This window comes from Oscarella lobularis, chromosome 2, assembly GCF_947507565.1.
Source record: "Oscarella lobularis chromosome 2, ooOscLobu1.1, whole genome shotgun sequence".
Taxonomy (NCBI): Eukaryota; Metazoa; Porifera; class Homoscleromorpha; order Homosclerophorida; family Oscarellidae; genus Oscarella; species Oscarella lobularis.
Genome location: NC_089176.1, coordinates 2,217,005 through 2,235,617, shown reverse-complemented (window position 1 = coordinate 2,235,617; position 18,613 = coordinate 2,217,005). Strand labels below are relative to the sequence as shown.

Here is an 18,613-nt window from a genome sequence, read left to right as displayed (position 1 = left end):
CACGTGAGCGTCATCGATACTGTACCGATCAGTTAGAAACCCAGGACATGCGACAAGACAGACAACTCATTTCTTAGAAGGCACACACGGAAAAGGATGCTCAAGTACGTGTTTGTTACTCCGGGCGCATCTTCATTTCAGTAAACTTCAATGAGTAATAGTACCCTTTCCACGTTCTCCAATTTATACCTACACCATACGCACCTTCTCCTCCTTGATAAATTCCGTTTAAATTTGACCAATGGCAAGCACCATACCACCAACCACCCTTATATCTCTGAGCACAACTATTACTCCATGTGTCTTGGTCTTTATCCTTCGTGCTAAACTTCACTCCGTTGGCAGTAAACGAATCACCAGCATTACCAGAATGTGATCCAGTTTTAAGAACATACCCAGATGCTTCGTTTCCAACCTCAAACGTTTTATATTGAGCGTATCTACTGTCTTCATCAAAATCTGTCATGTCAATTCGCATTGTTTGCGGAGACGCTTTGGTCATTCTACTAATTTTGTCCAAACCTAGCCAGAATTCTTTGTTCAAATCACCAAACCCATTTTTGTAGTCAACCCAATCTCGAAAGAAGTTGACAGATCCGTCTTCCCGTCTTTGAAAAACGGCCCAACCGCCACCTTCCGTTTCCATGTCGCAGTACACTTCAAAAGGCCCGTAACCATCATTGAGATCAATAGTATACACGCCACTTTTATCGAAGCCTTGCTTGAGAGTCTCTTTGCATGAACGCAGAGGATCCCGTTCAGGGGTAGGGGTAGTAGCGGAAGTGGACGGTTCGGACGGTTCAGTGGTGTTTTTCAAAATTTGCTGTAGAAGTTGTTGTATGGCCGCGAGTCGACTCCTCACATCGGCGCAGCAGTCCGTTGTACAATCGTTGCCGCAACGAGGTACTCCATTGACATTGACGGTAAGGAACAAACCATCAGAAGAGTCAGAAGCGACGTGGCTGCAATTAGAATCACTTTCCCGTCTCGCTACAGACCCGGCCAATGCAGCCCAGCCAGCAGTGGCCACGCAGAAACAAAATATTACAAACAGATGTTTCATACTTGCACTTGTGTTGGCCCTACTAGGAGAAACGCTCGTTGAACTTTAACAGCCTCTAGTGTCTAAAATGCTCAGCTAGGCTCGTTTATATCAGGTCATGTAGTGTCTACAAGACACGGCGAGACAAGATCAAGACCTGGCGAGACCACAGACCCAGTGAAACCAGACCCAATGAAAGCACTCCCGGAAGCTAGTCTCAAACTCTTCCTTGCTGAACCGAAGCATCCGCGTCAGCGTCGGGTGATAAAAGGTTACTCGACGACATGGTTCTGTTAATCACACAGATACAGTTTCCTCTTCCTCCTCATCTACGCACCGGTATGGTCATAGAACACCAATCGTATTGTCCGCGTGTGAAATCAGCTCGTGCCCCCGCGAGTCTGTGAACAGGGATGTAAATAAGCCAATCTGTATCTCTGCAGGAAGATAAACAAAAATTAGTCAATGAATAAAACACAACTAGTGAGAAGACGCAGTTACTTCAGACGCAATCCTGACAAAATTCATAAGAAGCGTTGTCACAATCTAACGTTCCATTACCCGTTTCTTTCTGTCATACAGCATTCAAGTTAGAATGCCCTGAAGAAACCTTTATTTATTAGAGAAATACGTACAATCACAGGAGATATTTAACCTTATTTTCTGACGAACCTCTCTATTGTTCACGCGGTTTTCTTTGCTCGCGCTTTTTTTTCCACGCTTCTTTGTTCAGACTAAATCTTATAGTATAATCAATAAAACAGTATTTCTGACCGCTACTGTACCTTCCGTGTTCGCAGTCATTCCCCTTGTCTGTTCGGTCTCTCGATCGCATGCGACATTTCATCGAGAAGAGAACATCACGCTCGATATCGACTTCGAGAAAACGTTTGCCAGTTTCTCGCGCTAAATCCCAGCGGAAACGCTCACTTGCTGCTTCTTCAGCGTCATCTGTATGTGCGGATAGGCTCTCGGTGCGCTGCTGCCGATCATCGACGAGGCATGCAGATCGCAGCTAGAAAGGGAAAAAACCTTTTCGAAAAACATTGCCGTTATTCGGCGAACGAGAAAGGGGGCGCCTGCTCGCCTTTTCTGGTGCGTGTCATACAGTACGAACATCATCGACTGGTTCTACACGACTTGCGGGCCATATTCGCGCACAAAACCGTCAAAACCGTTGCTGGGCAAAAATTAGGGTTGATATCACCAACGTGAGCGTAATCGTAGAGGGCTGGCTCCGCTAAATACGTAAAAAAGTGAAAAAAATCGAAAGCAGTGCGTAGGTGGGGCGTAGGTGACGTTCGTACGCTGACGATGATTGGGCAGACGATTTATCTTTGTGACGTCATACACAAAATTTGCCAAATCCCAGTCACCCAATTATCTTCTTGACGTCATACACAAAATTTGCCAAATCACAGTTACATAGTAACAGCTCTCGTAGCAACTTGTTGCAAATTTTCTCCCTGCTTTTTCTGCAATATCTCCCGAAATGGGCTCCTGTCTTGCGTGTTCATGCAAAGATACCTCTAACGGTAAACAAGTAAACGCTATGTCATCGCTGTCTAAAAAATCAATACTAATAGAGGCCAAATCCGGCTGTTGGCGCCGAATTCGAAAGCGGCGGTAAGCTAAACACTCCACATTCACTTCGCCTAGCGATTTGCGTGCAGTACAAAAACGCCGAGACGGTCTCGGTACGTCTATAACGAATCGGAGACGTCGTCGGTAAACTGGGCCGAAGACCAAGCGTACGTTCCGGCGGCTCGCTCAACGACTTCAAATAGTCTATCTGGCGAACGATTCGCCGCGAATGATACAGTTAGTAGCCTGGCACATGACAGTCGCGGTGTGACATTGACGCGATTGATTTAGACCTCGAATTTCGAAAAGACGATGCCTGACAGAGAGGTGTCGCTCGAAGACGTGAATATTGAGATGGTGATTCGCGTCACTGCAACCGTTCACGTCTACAATGAACAACAATCGTCCGAACCGTCGACGAACGACGGCACGAACGTTGATCAACGACGACTATCAGTGCCAGAAACGGACGTTGCGGCTATTGATAGTGGCACCGTCAGTGCCAGTAACGATTCACCAACGTCAATAGTACCAGCGACATCGATTGCTGCTATTGGCCCTGGCCCCGTTCAGGCCAAAAACGAACCACGACTGTCAGTGGCGCCTGCCATCACATTTTCTGCTATCGAAAGTAGAAGTATTCATGAAGAGAAGCGGCTGTCGGCAATGCCAACGACACGAGTAGATGCTATTGACAGTGGGATTGACGAAAAGTCAAAATCGAATCTCTTGGTGCCTATCGTCGCCCAATCGAGAAGTTCGACCATGCCGAATATGAAGTACGTCTTCCGAGAATCGTCGCGGCAGCGCTTGAACGATTTTGATCTGCTTAAAGTCATCGCCACGGGAACGTATTCCGATGTAAATAATTTTACCTTAATTAATATGAATACAATATGCGAATTCCTTTCCTGTTAGATTGTTTTTGCCCGATCAAGGAAAATCAAAGATTTCTGCGTCGTAAAAGTCGTCCGCAAAGACGACATTTTAAAATTGATTGACGTCCACAAAAGCCACCAGCCTCTGTGGATCGAAAAAAAGGCTCTCGTCGAAACGCACAAGCACCCGCTTTTCATTCACCTGATGGCTACATTCCAAAACAACGTAAACAAATAATAAATAAATACAGTAATACAGAAATTGAATTAACGTCTTCTAATATTCTAGTCATACCTATTCTACGTCATGGACGTAGCAATAGGAGGAGATCTCTTTGAGCTGTGCACAAGCCAGGAGTCTCCTTTCGGTGACATGGAAGCGAGGTACTGTACTCTGAATTGGACTATGAGAAACAGCATTAATTGAAACGTGTCTTCTGGATTAACAGATTCTACATCGCTGAACTCCTCGGCGCAATCCAATATCTGCACAGAAAGGGAATAATACACAGGTACTGTGGCGCATGCACTTGCTATTAATTATTGGCTACTTTTTTTTCTTCAGAGACATAAAGGCGGAAAATGTCTTAATCAGCGGAAGGGGCCACGTCCAGTTGTGCGACCTGGGCGTGGCCAAAGAACTTGGCAAAGAGGACCGAACAAAGACAATCGTCGGCACGCCGCATTACATGGCGCCCGAGGTAAACAATACAAATTTACTTCTTCATACATTAGACGCGCATCTTTTCTTCAAGATTCTCCTAGGAGAAGCATATAACCATTCGGTCGACTATTGGTCGTTGGGAATCTTGGCCCACGAGCTGGTGAATCTCGCGGTAGGTTCTACTATACTCAATGCATAAGATAGTAAAAAGTCTTATACATACTGCTTTTCTTTTCTTCAGTCGCCATTCTATCGCGAAACCGTCGACGAAATCCAGGACGCCATCCTGGACGAAAAGTATGAACCGGATCCACACTCGACGGCGGCACTGAAGAACTTTCTCTTGGAGGTACCGACGTCCTACTCGTTTATTTCCTTACGTGACTAGTGCTTGCGTGCAGCTGCTACAGAAGGACCCATCAAAGCGACTGGGGATGATGGAAGACAGGCGGCCCATTCGCCGACATGAATACTTCCAGGGCGTCGATTGGAGGGCCGCGGAGGAGGGCAGGCTCCGTCCGCCGGTCGTCCCTGATTCGGAATTGCCTGACCTTCCCGACGACGAGCCACGAGTCACTCTAGCGGATGTCGAACTCGACGCCGAGCAGCGCAAATTAATTCACCATTTCGACGGATTCGATTGGGTCTCGGAGGAGTTCGCAGAGCGCTCGGTCGCAGCGTCCGCCGAATTGGAAGAAAATATCGCCTGCTCAGAAAGTGACAACAAGACGGCTGCTCGGCGATTTACAATCTGAGAGCCGCGGAAATAAGTTTGTAGAGTAGTGACTTCCTGTACCTTTTTTGTCTTTCTGCCTTTTCGTCTTTTTTTCTGTCTTTCCCTGTCTTTCTTTCTTTTCGTCTTTTTTCTGTCTTTCTTTCTTTTCGTCTTTTTTCTGTCTGTCCCTGTCTTTCTTTTAAATAAATGTTGTAAAAAACGGAGACTTTGCCTGCGAAAGACCGGGAATTCTCTATTCAGACTTTGTGATGCTTGTAGGTCTCTTCTTGGGCCGCTCGATGATGATCCGTCGGACCTCGCGAGGTTTAAAAAATCGACGCAGATCACAGCTGCCTGTAAAGAGAAAATCATCGCGCCGCCGAGTTAGAGAAGGGGCCCCCCCTTTTCACTTTTCTGGCGTGTGGCGCATCCCATCACTGCGGCTACAACTTTGAATCTTTTTCGTGATCGGAGAGGCGCACAAAAAAGGGTTGCTGGCCACGGCCGCCACACAAGAAATGCTAGACACTAAGCACGTGACCAATTGTAAACCTGTGTCGGAGATTAATTATAGGAGAATTATAGGATAGTGTTCTATGCCAGCCCATCTACTACCATAGAGCCGTACAAAAATACAAACTCTCCTCTCGGTGTGTTCAACATGTACGTCATCTTTGCAGACAACTTTGCATGACAACCGTGTCAAAGTTCATGCAAGTTGTCTGCAAAGATGCGACGGACCAGCCTATCTGGATTGAAAGGAAGGTTTTTGTGGCAACTTATCATCATTCATTTTCCGGTATCTAGTGGGGTAGGGGTGCATGGATGGGTTGGCGCGAACTGCACGTACGCTAGCGGCTTGTTTTACGAGCAGCAGCTTCGGTTTAGAATGGGCGAACCCCAAACCCGAACGTATAAGGCAACCGTAGTAGCTGTACCCAATGAACCTGCATGGCCCGGCGCCGTGAGGCACCTCATACACATAAACGTAAGGCTGCCTTTCAATCGGACGAGAAGAGAATCATTATTTCCGTTTACGATTTCTTTGTAAGAGTTTTTTTCATGACAGATCGATAAAGGAATCGTCCGCGAGGCATGGAACGGTTGAAGATCAAACACCAATTCGTCGTCACAGGTTGTTTGACGGAATACACTGGAGAGAAGTGGAAGAAAGAGGACTCTGTCCGCCTGTCCTACCAAAGAAAGACCTTCCGGACGATCCGGACGACGAGCCTCGTATCAAACTAATTTGTGTCAAACTCAACGCGAAGAAGAGTGAAACAGCTTCACCATCACCAGGGATTTGATTGGAGTTTGCAGACAAAAATTGATAAAAGCAGACCCACGTTAGCTTGTTGATTTTTGTTTGTTTTTCCTTTTCTGTCTTTCTGTTTCATGATGATGTGTTCAATGAAAATGCTGCGAACGCACATCTTGCGTAAGGACCGGTAACAATCGGAAGAATTAAAACAGTGGCAATTCTGCTGATCTTGGAGCCATTACACATTGTATTGTGTAAAAAATCTCCGTTCAAGGCAGCTGAGAATATTTGCTCAATAAAAATACTCATCACGAATCCGTCTGATATTTGTTTATTGCAGAGTCAACTGTTCTTTCTTGGACCTGGCCACAGGTTTAAACATATCGAAGCGAAATGCTCACTTGCAGAATCTCCACATCCAGCTGTACGAGCAGATTTACTATAGAGATGCGCTGCTGTCGTCGACAACGCAGATGACAGAAGGAGAAAATCGACCTTCTTTTACATTTTCTGGCCGTCACTAATGCTACGATTTGTAAACATCTTCGTAAACGCGCACAAAAGGCAATGCCACCGGCCACCAATGCCACCATAGATGTACTGTATATACATCTACTAGTTTTGGTGCCCGTGCTTCGCACGGGAAAATAGATACCACAGCATAGTGTGTGTGTTGGTGGCGAAGCACGGGCAAAGAGATACTGCTATATGTAGTGTGAGTGTTGGTGGCCTCATATTATCTCTGGTGGCGGTGCCCGCGATGAGCTCTATTGTGTGTTTAGTTCACTTTCCCGGGCTTATTGGCATGTGTATTTGAGTAAAGATAGGCAGACGCAAGCAGATCGTATTTTGGACCATAAGAATCAAAGATCGAAACCCCATCTTTCATTCTTAGGATCCTAAATATTAGAGATTGATTCTTAAGGTCCTAAATATCAATTTCTAATGTTTAGCAAAATGCGTATTTAGCTTTCGAGCAAGCCAGTGTACGAAATGAAAGCAAGCACGTCACAATAGATTTAATTAATAAGCGGAAACACATCGCATCAGAGAGCACCAACAGCGGAAGTATTTCCCAATAGACCATATTCTATAGACCCGCCATGGCTGGGTCTACGCAACAGGATAGGGTCTATTGAGATACGTTCCGCATGACCAAAAGTTCCACCGTTCAAGAGATTAGAGAAGTGACTGACGTATAAAGCATGAATGGTACTGTATAAACGGAATGCTCGACTCCATATGCGAGGTTTTTGGGCCCACTTATAGAGTACGTCATACGCCGTGAGGTTTCTGGAGAATGGCTCATTTGTCGCCCGATCTTTTGCACGTTATTGTGGTACAAAGGAGGCCGTAGCGTGTGTCAACTGGTCTCCCTTTTAATTAAGGCACACAATTCAGAGCGCGTGGTGACATAATGAATTAAGAAAAGCGCACCAGGGTCGGTGCCGGGGAAATAGTTACATGTACTCTACATGCACATATGCATGCACGGGGAAATAGATACATGTACTCTACATGCCTTGCAGCGCGAGTGTTGATCGTCCTACCGTATATGTGTACATTATCTATGGTGGGGGCGCCCGCGATAAGCTCTATGGTGACGTGCTTAGTACACTTTTCCGGGCTTGCTCGCATGTGTTCATGTGAGTAAAGATAAGTAGACGTAAGCTGATCGCGAGCAGAATGCTCGCTGTAAAGCAAGAAAGCAAGTTGCGTATACCGTACTCGCGCGATTAGAGCCCCACTCTCGATTGGAGCCCCTCTCGTATAGTGCCCCCCTTTCTCGATGAGTTGAAAAATTAAAGCCCCATCTCAAATACAGCCCCGGGGCTGTATTTGAGGTTACAGCAGATACGTCGGAGACAGACAGCAGTGATACAGACAATGAATAGTGTGCTTTCCAATTGAAATTGCAAGCTTGTCGTAGGTAATGTAGCTTGTCAGCGTATACTGAATGAAATAATAAAGCCCCATTTCGATTAGAGCCCCAGTCTCAATTATAGCCCCAAGCTCGAGTTGAAACAATAGAGTCCCAGTGGCTCTAATCGCGCGAGTACGGTATATAGCTTGCGAGCAAGCCAGTGTAAGGCAATTGAGGGTACATAGCGCGCCTGCCCTCCAGTTCAGGTTTTTGGGCTCACGTATAGATTACGTCATACGCCGTGAAGTTTTTTGGCGAATGGCTCAATCGTTGATACGCGATATTTCCACGCTCTTGCGGTGAAAAATAAGGCGTAGTGTATGTCAACCAACCTCCCTTTTAGGGCACACAATTCAGAGTGCGTGGTGCCGTATGACGTCATAATGAAGACAAAAGCACCAGGGATTGTGCACCCCATAAGTCCGCATAAGGTGCCCGTGCTTCGCACGGGGAAATAGCCACCGCAGTGTCGTGCACGTATTGGTAGTCCCATATTATCTATAACGCCGGTGATCACAGTTACCCTGTGATCAAAGATACCCTGTGATCACACATAACCGGCGATTACAGTTACACTGTGATCACAGTTACCCTGTGATCACAGATACCTCGTTATTCCAGTTAACTTGTAATTACAGTTACCCTGTGATCACAGATACCCTGGTATTATAGTTACCCTGTGATCGAAGTTACACAATCTCCGTGTGATCACAATTTCCGTGTGATCACGATTTTCCTGTGATCACATTTTCCGTGTGATCACAATTTTTCTGTGATCACATTTTCCTTGTGATCACAATTTCCCTGTCATCACATTTTCCCGGTCATCACAGATACCCTTTTGATCACAGACGCCCTTGTGATCACAGATGATTTTGTGACGACAGATTTTCTGTGATCACAGATATTTAAAATTATCCTGTGATCACAGTTACCCTGTGATCTTCACAGCTACCCCTGTGATCACAGTTACCCTGTGATCACAGATACACCCGTGTGAGTTACCCTGTGATCTGTAATCACAGATACCCCTGTGATCACAGTTACCCTGTGTTCACAGATACCCCTGTGATCACAGTTACCCTGTGTCCACAGATACCCCTGTAATCACAGTTACCATGTGATCACAGAAACCCTGTGATCCTGTTATACGCCTGTGATCACAGTGATCACAGATACCCTATGATCAGAGATGCCCTGTGATTTCAGTTACCCGATGATCACAGTTATCACAGTTACCCTGTGATAACGCAGGTACCCCAAAGCAGATGCCCCCTGTGATCCTGTACATCTACCCCTGTGATCACAGATAACCACAGATACCCTGTGATCACAGACCCTAAGAGTCAAAGATGAGGCCCTGATCTCTCTTATTTAGCCTACATAGCTGGCCTTTCCAAAAACCTCACATTTAGATTCTGTGAGGTTTTGGCGAATGGCTCAAACGTTATTGCGCGATACTTGCACGTTATTGCGGTGCAAAATAAGGCGTAGTGTGTGTCTACTGGCCCCTCCTTTCAAGGCACACAATTAAGAGTGCTTTGTGCCGTATGACGTCATAATGAAGACAAAAGCACCAGACATTGTGCACCCCATAAGGGAGCGCCCGATGTCGTCTGAGAAAAAAGAGATAGCCAGTCATCTCCGCGCGGATCGCCGGAGATGTTTGCGCCGCAAGAGAGTGCGGTAGAAGGCGCAGCGAAAGAGCCTTAGTGATTTTAACAAAAGGTTTTGACGTCATCCAAGATGGCCGCCGCTCTTAGTAGTATAGATGATGCAGGCTGACGTAGCGTTCACGTGACGCATTCCCTATGACATCTCCGTGATTGGACGGGCGTATTTTGTTTGTCTTTCTACCGTTGAACATTTCTTGCAGAAATTTGCTTCGGATCTGTTTTATGTTTTTTTGGCCCTGTGTGTCAAAAAATACGAGCCGAACCCCGAATCAACACCAGAGATGAAGAGCTTTGTCATCTAGGTGCAGCGCTTGTTTGAACCACGAATACATGTACATGTACTACTAGAGTTTGAAAGCGAACGATGATTACTATGTACCTGTGACGTCACAAAGATAAATTAGATAATGGGCATTCGCCCAATAATCTTCGCGCAATCTGATTGCACGGGCTGAGATTATTGGGTGGACGCCTATTACCCATTTTATCTTTGTGACGTCACAGTTGCACAGCAACAGCTCCTGTTTGCAACCTGAAGTTTCTCCCTGTTTTTCCTCAGCGTTTATCTCGATATTGGTACTGTACTTGTTTCGCTACTCGCTCACCATGTTCCAGAACAAAGTAAATATAAATATATAAATAAATACCAGGTACTGTAGCTAAAGAGATTTCGCCTCAATGTCTTCTGATTCTAGTCGTACCTCTCTGGATAGAAAAGAACGCTCTGGTCGCAACCCAATCATCTTCTTTTCATCCACTTATTGTCCACTTTCCAGAACGACGTAAGCAAAGAAACAAATCATACAAAAATTGAATCGACCTCTTCTGATTCTAGTCGTACCTATTCTACGCAATGGAAGTAGCACTCGGAGGCGATCTCTTCAAACTCTGTACGAGTCAGAAGTCTCCTTTCCGCAACACGGAAGAGAAGTAGTACGGTTTACATGCAAGAGAAGATGCAAATAATTGACGTCTTACTAAAAGGTTTTACATAGCTGAACTTCTCGTTGCCTTACATACAGTCTCTGCACGGAAAGGGAATAATACATAGGTGGGTATTGCGTTTTTATTTACTATTTATCTACCTAATCTTTTTTTACTTCAGGGACATTAAAATGGAAAACGTGCTCGTTAGTAGAAGTGGCCACGCGAAGCTCTGCGACATGAGCGTTGCAAAAGAATGCCTAAAAGAAGACGGCGGAAGGACAACCACTCTTGTAGGAACGCCACACTATATGGCCCCAGAGGTAGGCAGTTAACAGCACAATTTTTCAACTTACAAGACAATTTCTTTTTCTTCTTTAAGATTTTATTGGGCCAGTCGTACGACCAGTCCGTGGATTACTGGTCGCTTAGAATCTTGTCACACGAACTGGCAAATTTAGCGGTAAGTTCTGCTTCAGTACCCATCGAGCGGAAAACGTCGTACCTTTTTTCAGTCTCCATTTTACCGCGACAGCGTAGAAGAAATTCAGGACGCAATTCTGAATGAGAAGTACGAGCCGAATCCTGATACATCATCGGAGATGAAAAGGTTCCTTAGACAGGTACCATCGTATATTCTTGCTTACTTTATGTGGACTAAACAGTGTTTGCGCGCAGATTTTAAATAAAGACCCGTCAGCGCAGCTTGGTATGATCGAACGTCGACAGCCAATTCGACAGATACTTCGGCGGGATCGACTGGGAAGAAGCGGCGGAAGGACGAACGCGCCCGCCTGTCATTCCGGACGAAAGCGTTCCAGAGATTCCGGAAGACGAGCCTTCTGTCGAACTAGCACCAGTTGAATTGAACGACGAAATGCAAAAACACCTTCACCATTTCGAAGGCTTTGACTGGGTATCAGACGAATTTTTAGCAGCAGAAGCAGCGGCGGCCTCTAAAAGAAAAGAAGAGACTCCCTCTTTAAATGATCGACCTCTTATTAAGGTTTTACATAGCCGAACTTCTCGTTGCCCTACAGTCTCTGCACGAAAAGGGAATAATACATAGGTGAGTCAGGAGTCTCCTTTCAGCGACGCGGAAGCGAAGTACTGTACTCTGAATTGGACTATGAGAAACAGCCTTAATTAATTAAAACGTGTCTTCTGATTAACAGATTCTATATAACTGAACTCCTCGCGTCGATTCAATATCTACACAGCAAAGGCATCATACACAGGTGCTGTATCGCATGCACAACGTTACTTACTATTTACTATTGACTTTATACTTTCTTCAGAGACATCAAGGTAGAAAACGTGTTGATCAGTGGACAGTGTGTGCGACTTGGGCGTGGTCAAAGAACTCAAGACCACATTCGTCGGCACGCCTCGTTATATGGCGCCAGAGGTAAAACATACAAATTTACTTCTTCATACGTTAGACGCGCATCTTTTCTTCAAGATTCTCAGAGGAGAGGCATATAACAAATCGGTCGACTACTGGTGTTTGGGAATCGTGTCCCATGAACTCGTGAATCTTTCGGTAGGTTCTACTATACCCAATGCATAAGATAGTGAGAAGTCTTATAAATACCGCCTTTCTTTTCGCCTGTCGCCATTCTATCGCGACACAGTCGACGAAATCCAGGACGCCATCCTCGACGAAAAATATCAAACGATCCAGACTCCACAGTGGCAATGAAGAAATTTCTTCTCGAGGTACCGACGTCCTACTTGTTTTTTTCCTTACGTGACTGTACAGTGCTTGCGTGCAGATTCTCAGAAAAGACGTACCCGCCGAGACGACTGGGAATGATCGAGGAGCGACGACCCATTCGTCCAGAATGCATACTTTGAAGGGATCGATTGGAAGGCCGCGGAGGAAGGAAGGCTCCGTCCGCCTGTCGTTCCAGATTCCGAATTACCTGAACTTCCTGACAAGTCCGCCAGGTGACCCTGAGCAGCGTGAACAACAATATTTCCTATTGAATTCGTCTTTTTTTCAGAGACATCAAAGTGGAGAATGTACCTGAGAGCAAATCTGAGCCACAAGTCAGTCTAGTGCCTGTCGAACTGAACGCCGAGCAGCGCAAACTACTTCACTACTTCGACGGATTCGATTGGGTTTCGGAAGAGTTTGCACAGCGCTCGAAAGCAGCGGCCATCAAAATAGAAGAAAAGATTGCGTGCTCAAAAACTGACAACAAAATGGCTGCTCGGCGATTTATCATCTGAGAGCCGGAAATAAGTTTGTAGAGCTTGGAGGAGATCTCTTCGAACTGTGTACGAGTCAGGAGTCTCTTTTTAGCGACGCGGAAGCAAGGTACTGTACTCTGAATTGGACTATGAGAAACAGCATTAATTAAAACGTGTCTTCTGGATTAACAGATTCTACATCGCTGAACTCCTCGTCGCAATCCAATATCTGCACAGAAAGGGCATAATACACAGGTACTGTGGCGCATGCACAACGTTACTTACTATTTACTATTGACTATATACTTTCTTCAGATACTTTCGTCAGAGACATCAAGGTAGAAAACGTGTTGATCAGTGGATATATGGCGCCAGAGGTAAAACATACAAATTTACTTCTTCATACGTTCGTTAGACGCGCATCTTTTCTTCAAGATTCTGAGAGAAGAGGAGTACAACCAATCGGTTGACTACTGGTGTTTGGGAATCGTGTCCCATGAACTCGTGAATCTGGCGGTAGGTTCTACTATACCCAATGCATAAGATAGTGAGAAGTCTTATAAATACCGCTTTTCTTTTCTTCAGTCGCCCTTCTATCGCGACACTGTGAACGAAATCCAGGATGCAATCCTGGACGAAGAATACCAGCCGGATCCAGACTCCTCGGTGAAAATGAAGAAATTTCTTCTTGAGGTACCGAAGTCCTACTTGTTTATTTCCTTACGTGACTAGTACTTGCGTGTAGATTCTACAGAAAGACCCATCGAAACGACTGGGAATGATCGAGGAGCGACGACCCATTCGTCAGCACGAATACTTTGAAGGAATCGATTGGAGGGCCGCGGAGGAAGGAAGGCTACGTCCGCCTGTCGTTCCAGATTCCGAATTACCTGAACTTCCTGACAAGTCCGCCACTTCACTACTTTCGGAAGAGTTTGCACAGCGCTCGAAAGCAGCGGCCGTCAAATTAGAAGAAAAGATCGCGTGCTCAAAAACTGACAACAAAATGGCTGCTCGGCGATTTACCATCTGAGAGCCGGAAGTGAAGAGATTTCATATACCTTTTTCTGTCTTTCTGCCTTTTTGTCTTTTTTCCGCCTTTCCCTGTCTCTCTTTTAAATAAATGTCGTAAAACCGGAGATCTTGCCTGCAGAAGAGCTTTGGTAAATTAATACTATGCGCCAATTCGTCGAACTGCCGAGTCGTCAGGTCGATTGAACTTTGCCAGCAGTCTCTTAGATGACGGTAACCGCTCCAATGCTGCGATTCGGAGATAAAATTCCATGGACCAGCAGTGCATAGTTCTAGTTCTGTTGCTGCGGCATTACCTTCGCCTCTACCTCTTCGTTGAGGCTGATTGTGTGCCAGCCCCGTCCTGGAACGGACGCCGGAAAAGCTTGCACGAGAGACTCGACAGAAAAGTGTACGGTCTCCATGACAGAGCCGGGTTATTAGAGTCCCCGGCTGAAAGAAGAGTACTCTTCTTTCAGTAGGCGTAATCCCCTATGTCTCTTTGAGAGCTCACATAATTTTAAGTAAAAATGAGCACCTTTTTCTTGAGGTAACGACCCCCTAAGGATCTGCTGATTGCATGAGCTCAGCATGGATGCGTTCAACTGAAAAACAGTTGCATAACAGCTCACTTAGACATACCTCAGCAAACTGAAAAGGGTGCCTCGCTTATTGCTCAAGTTCATCGAAGCGCTGATCTGCACCGTACAAAAATAGATCTTTATGTCCTCTCTTCAGCAAACTCTCCTATCAAGGTACGAGGCAAGTAAGCTCATTGAATGTACACAGTACCTGATGTATAATAATAGCTCAGCGCGGAGCCAACAAGCTGCCAAAGTCACTAAACTACCTAGAGAGACCTTTTGTTGGAGGTCTTTTTATCACAAACCGTATTAGTAAGAGCTGATCAGCCTAAACAAAAGTGCTCGGTTCACTAGAAATGCAGTTGGGCTAATATTTCCGGATAATTGCTGTGAGAGTAGTGAGTGCTGCACGTACAATGCAGCACAAGACAACATATACCTCAAGTGTAATTGCACCCTACACGCTTGTGATTTGATCTGCAGCATCGTCTTCAGACTGAGAAGGCTTATGCAATATCCACTGTACAAAGACTAAATTAGTACCGATCACGGCTATTACCATAGTACCTCATCTTTTGACTAGCCATCAGCATCTTTCAAATTGAAGCACTTGTAACGAACTAAGCATCTTTGCACGATGGCTGCCAAAATCGCAGTGCAAATAAATGCACCTGAAATAAGAAACACGCCGGCCAACTGCCGCACAGTTATAGAATCAGTTTCCGAAATGACAACACTGCTTGGACAATCGGTCGTCGTTAGCCACTTTACGGACTCCTTCGCAATCCACCCATTTTCGCGAAGATTCAATATTTCCAGTGTGAAATCGTCGTGATATGGCATGCCTTTCGGCATAGCGATACCGTAGCCTTTTTTGTAGAACGTGCGTCCTATTATTCGCGCTGTGCACGGTTGCAGACCTGCGAAGTATTCTAACACAGGTGAGTCCCATATGAAAACGTAGTCGCCGAAAGTCTCCCAATCCCGTGCGCGATCAATTCCATATGAACTGTTTTCCACCATCGCGCGATCTCTTTCAATCTGCATGTGTTTACTCATTTTGTGATACACGTCAACGTCAGAAGCGAAGAAAAAGGCTTCCACTGCCGAGTCTTTGACGGTACCGTAGAGAATTTCGGTCTGAGCTGCTAAGTCGTCCACAGAGTTAATTGTGGTAGGAATGTTTTGGAGAGTAAGAAATGCAGCCAGATTGGCGGTGTACGAGGAAACGATGATAAGAATGAAAAAGTACCAGGCACCGTAGAGAAGTTTACCGGGCAGAAAAAAGGCACCGTCTGGTCCTTGTTGCATAGCAGTTGTAAAGAAGAACCAAAATGAATTGTATAGTTTGTCGACAAAAGATGGAAGAACGCGAGTTTCCTGATCTTCGTTTTGTAGTTCTTTAGGAGCAACGTATTGAAGAATAGGTAGTAGTACGGTCATCACTAGAAGTAGAGCCAAAATTGCTAGCCACGTTCTAGGAGTGAAAGGATCAGAAAATGACAATAAACTAGGATCGACAGGATGAGGCTTTGGTCCAAGAAGAGTCAATCCGTAATCCATCCAAGGTTTCGTGAAGTCTATGTACTTTTCCCGATCGGCAGTTATTGCCATGGCAGCAGCACCAATATCCACTTTCTAAATACAACGTCATTACAACCAATAAAGCTGTTCTCTGTAGACATAATCTTACGCAATTTGCAACGTCGCTCACTAGACCGTTAGCGGTGGTAGGACTACCATCATCATACTCCGTAAATGTTCCGTATCTGCCGTCGGCAATCTCAACAAGCTCGTAAGTGAAGTCCATAGTATCTCCTAGTTGGTTCAGTAAATCAACGATTAATCCGTCGTAGCTTCCATTAACGACGTTAGTAAACAAGAACGGCTCTTCCTATAAGGTGATCAACGCATAAACTATTAAAGGCTATACCTATCTGTACCTGTATAATGCCAATTTTAAAATGGTACGGAGGTCCTTTGACTGGAGTGCAACTCGGAAATTCAGTGTGATTTTCGAATTTGGCTCTTTTACTTCGCTCTTTAGTTGGAGAAAATCCTCTTTTCCCATATACTCCAACCTATATTCAATAGCATATCTCAGATATAAACACGTGACACCTCTACCTTGAAAAGAAAGGGATCTTCCAAATTAATCACGTTGTAATTATTGTACAGTCTTCCTCTCAAGTTGCTGTTCAAATCAATAGGACCGCTTGCAGCCAATGGACTAATCTACAGGAAAAAAATATCGCTTTCAAAGCAAGTGCTCGGGAAGATTACTTACTTCCTTCGCAAGTGTTCTTATCATGCGAGTCGACAGCGACGAGCCACGGTAATCTGCAAGACGATTCAAGAAAAGAATACCGTCGTACACATCAGCTTGTGTTGCCTATTCAAGAGAATATATTCCGAGCCAAAGACCTTTAATTAATTAAAGTATTATTTGATCTACCGCCGTCCATTGCGTGAGATCCGCCGGACATTTCGACAACAAGCCTTCGCACGCGTCTGAGTGCTGCTTGAGCCAATCGTGCTGAGGAAATACTCGTTCTAGTCCAAACGCATGAACAGGATGCCAAAACTGCTTCTTTGCTGCCTGAAGACAATTCCCACAGTACTCCGTACTATAGACGCTTACTGCGTGATATATAACTTACTAATAATCTGGTGACGTCCTCTGTATAGATCCATGTTACATTTGCACCGTTCCACGCGGAACACATCTAGCGTGCAAATAACAGCTTCGAGTGTTACGTCCGTATCGGGTAAATTACCGTTCGGAATGTCCTGAAACAAGAAGAACTCAAACAGTGAACGACTATGGCTTCTGCATCATGTTTGTTTGATAGCGAGCGGATCGTCTCGTTCAGTGCCCCCAGGTGACGAATAGTCGATACTGTCGACGACGCCGACACCAAACGCGAGAAGAGCGGAATAACTATAGTGCCGTCTTTAGCTTGAAACTCTACGTTTAATTACTTCGAAGACATGCTCACCGTCGTCATCGTCGGTCCAAAGTTCTACTTTTCTCCATCTGTTGTGACTAGCGACTGCTAATGCTGCCCTTATTTGGCCTTCGCCTAGATTCCCCATTCCAATCAGCCGCTGCCTTTCGCCAGATGCAACTGCAATAACAGGAAGAGACGTATACCCAGACGGCAAACAGTTAGTCGTGAAATGCAGCAAAAGAGTCGAATCACTCTGAAAGGAACAATCTATACATAACGTACAGACGGCTGATTAGGCAACTATTAGATGCGCTATGCCATACAGTCTACTATGAGAAACCTTGGCGAGTTCTCGTTTGAATCAGATCAGGAAAGCTGCTTCGTATTTTCTCCAAAATCAAGTCAAGGTGAGAGAGAAAGACGCTGCTTTTGTTGCCCCGAACTATCACGAATCATAAACGAGGCATCGCTGCCCAACTATAAACCGACTTGTACCGATGTGGATCACAGGCGTGCTCTTCACCGCTAAATCAGACGACTGAGACAGACAAAGAACGAAAAAAAGCGGCAACGTGGCGACAAAAACAGTCATCTTTGCATGTCCTTTGGAGAAACAACGGACTAAAAGGAAGCGATTCAGAAACAAAGCGCGCGAGCACAAGAGAGAGCGCCGCCCAGACATATAACTCGCTCCTTGGCGGTGCTAGTTCCGCATGAACAAATTACGCTCGTCTTAGTATAAGAGCCATCTAAGAACGAAAAATAGCACGCCTTTTTCTCGTATTAATTAACGAGCCCACAACGCTCGCTGTCGTGCTCTCTAAACGTCCAGCAGCTGCTTACCAGTGTTGAAAAAATTCTGAGGTGGTTGTTTCGTGAATGAGACTTGCACACGTACCTCCCACTTCAATGGACGGCACACCTCCAAGAAGTGGCACTGAACCCCCTCGCCACTGGTTTCCACGTGGCTCTTCAGTACTCAAGTTGTTCTCAATATGAGAGATGGCGAATAGAAGTGGCTAGGATTTAATCTTCTTCATGTGAAAGCTCAGCGCGAAGGCAACATGGCGCCGCAGTCACTGAATTCCCTAGTATGATCTATTTTTCAGTCTTCTGGTCGGTTACCTCGCGAAAGACGAACAAAAAGGCTCAAAAAAGGTGCTCCAAAGGTCTCTGAAAGCAGTCGGGCGAATAGAGAGTCCC

General features: G+C 45.4%; 3 protein-coding genes, 2 long non-coding RNA genes and 1 pseudogene across 14 annotated transcripts; 2 read left to right on the top strand and 4 right to left on the bottom strand.

The window, feature by feature from the left end:
* Window positions 1-30: 30 nt before the first annotated feature.
* On the bottom strand, window positions 31-2,342 carry LOC136200337 (ficolin-2 pseudogene; annotated as a pseudogene).
* Window positions 2,343-2,468: 126 nt separating this feature from the next.
* LOC136199954 (RAC family serine/threonine-protein kinase homolog) lies at window positions 2,469-5,103 on the top strand. The gene is made up of 11 exons (XM_065990256.1): window positions 2,469-2,577; window positions 2,629-2,668; window positions 2,716-2,863; window positions 2,918-3,487; window positions 3,545-3,730; window positions 3,794-3,888; window positions 3,954-4,016; window positions 4,070-4,205; window positions 4,260-4,340; window positions 4,410-4,517; window positions 4,570-5,103. Exons 1-11 carry the CDS (start codon window positions 2,535-2,537, stop codon window positions 4,921-4,923), a joined length of 1,824 nt encoding a protein of 607 aa, XP_065846328.1. The 5' UTR covers window positions 2,469-2,534; the 3' UTR covers window positions 4,924-5,103.
* LOC136199955 (uncharacterized) lies at window positions 2,480-5,420 on the bottom strand. 3 transcript variants are annotated; one of them, XR_010673263.1, is made up of 8 exons: window positions 5,294-5,420; window positions 4,965-5,237; window positions 4,549-4,919; window positions 4,392-4,496; window positions 4,056-4,350; window positions 3,800-3,990; window positions 3,502-3,713; window positions 2,480-3,451 (listed from the first exon to the last, which is right to left on the bottom strand). It is a non-coding gene; the product is annotated as an uncharacterized lncRNA (long non-coding RNA). The 3 variants fall into 3 exon arrangements; XR_010673264.1 differs by having other exon boundaries at window positions 4,056-4,347; XR_010673265.1 differs by having other exon boundaries at window positions 4,056-4,265.
* A 6,288-nt stretch (window positions 5,421-11,708) lies between these two features.
* Window positions 11,709-13,996, top strand: LOC136200087 (serine/threonine-protein kinase sgk-1-like). 2 transcript variants are annotated; one of them, XM_065990412.1, is made up of 11 exons: window positions 11,709-11,906; window positions 11,967-12,076; window positions 12,131-12,211; window positions 12,303-12,387; window positions 12,444-12,618; window positions 12,675-12,991; window positions 13,057-13,119; window positions 13,180-13,241; window positions 13,300-13,380; window positions 13,450-13,557; window positions 13,610-13,996. In XM_065990412.1, the coding sequence occupies exons 8-11, from the start codon at window positions 13,230-13,232 to the stop codon at window positions 13,895-13,897; spliced, it is 489 nt and encodes a 162-aa protein (XP_065846484.1). In that variant the 5' UTR covers window positions 11,709-11,906; window positions 11,967-12,076; window positions 12,131-12,211; window positions 12,303-12,387; window positions 12,444-12,618; window positions 12,675-12,991; window positions 13,057-13,119; window positions 13,180-13,229; the 3' UTR covers window positions 13,898-13,996. The 2 variants fall into 2 exon arrangements, with proteins under 2 accessions (XP_065846484.1, XP_065846485.1); XM_065990413.1 differs by having other exon boundaries at window positions 12,131-12,387.
* Window positions 12,140-14,264, bottom strand: LOC136200088 (uncharacterized). 4 transcript variants are annotated; one of them, XR_010673290.1, is made up of 4 exons: window positions 13,432-14,264; window positions 13,150-13,374; window positions 12,698-13,093; window positions 12,140-12,650 (listed from the first exon to the last, which is right to left on the bottom strand). It is a non-coding gene; the product is annotated as an uncharacterized lncRNA (long non-coding RNA). The 4 variants fall into 4 exon arrangements; XR_010673291.1 differs by having other exon boundaries at window positions 12,140-13,093; window positions 13,432-13,612; window positions 13,682-14,264; XR_010673292.1 differs by having other exon boundaries at window positions 12,140-13,093; window positions 13,432-13,874; window positions 13,926-14,264.
* A 398-nt stretch (window positions 14,265-14,662) lies between these two features.
* Window positions 14,663-18,608, bottom strand: LOC136200343 (glutamate receptor ionotropic, kainate 2-like). 4 transcript variants are annotated; one of them, XM_065990729.1, is made up of 13 exons: window positions 18,536-18,608; window positions 17,906-18,489; window positions 17,751-17,852; window positions 17,459-17,677; window positions 17,237-17,400; window positions 17,120-17,185; window positions 16,915-17,058; window positions 16,747-16,851; window positions 16,587-16,694; window positions 16,403-16,540; window positions 16,153-16,353; window positions 15,027-16,097; window positions 14,663-14,979 (listed from the first exon to the last, which is right to left on the bottom strand). In XM_065990729.1, the coding sequence occupies exons 2-12, from the start codon at window positions 18,090-18,092 to the stop codon at window positions 15,039-15,041; spliced, it is 2,493 nt and encodes an 830-aa protein (XP_065846801.1). In that variant the 5' UTR covers window positions 18,093-18,489; window positions 18,536-18,608; the 3' UTR covers window positions 14,663-14,979; window positions 15,027-15,038. The 4 variants fall into 4 exon arrangements, with proteins under 4 accessions (XP_065846801.1, XP_065846802.1, XP_065846803.1 ...); XM_065990730.1 differs by having other exon boundaries at window positions 17,906-18,159; window positions 18,254-18,601; XM_065990731.1 differs by having other exon boundaries at window positions 17,906-18,031; window positions 18,254-18,601.
* Window positions 18,609-18,613: the final 5 nt, after the last annotated feature.

Coding starts and splice junctions, on each gene's coding strand:
- LOC136200087 (XM_065990412.1), top strand. Junction 13,381..13,449: donor ATGAACTCGTGAATCTGGCG/GTAGGTTCTACT, acceptor TCTTTTCTTCAG/TCGCCCTTCTATCGCGACAC. Junction 13,558..13,609: donor TGAAGAAATTTCTTCTTGAG/GTACCGAAGTCC, acceptor ACTTGCGTGTAG/ATTCTACAGAAAGACCCATC.
- LOC136200343 (XM_065990729.1), bottom strand. CDS start 18,092: ATGTCTGGGCGGCGCTCTCTCTTGTGCTCGCGCGCTTTGTTTCTGAAT. Junction 16,541..16,586: donor AAGATCCCTTTCTTTTCAAG/GTAGAGGTGTCA, acceptor TATTGAATATAG/GTTGGAGTATATGGGAAAAG. Junction 16,354..16,402: donor TTAAAATTGGCATTATACAG/GTACAGATAGGT, acceptor ATCACCTTATAG/GAAGAGCCGTTCTTGTTTAC.
- LOC136199954 (XM_065990256.1), top strand. CDS start 2,535: ATGGGCTCCTGTCTTGCGTGTTCATGCAAAGATACCTCTAACG. Junction 4,017..4,069: donor AGAAAGGGAATAATACACAG/GTACTGTGGCGC, acceptor TTTTTTCTTCAG/AGACATAAAGGCGGAAAATG. Junction 4,206..4,259: donor CGCATTACATGGCGCCCGAG/GTAAACAATACA, acceptor CTTTTCTTCAAG/ATTCTCCTAGGAGAAGCATA.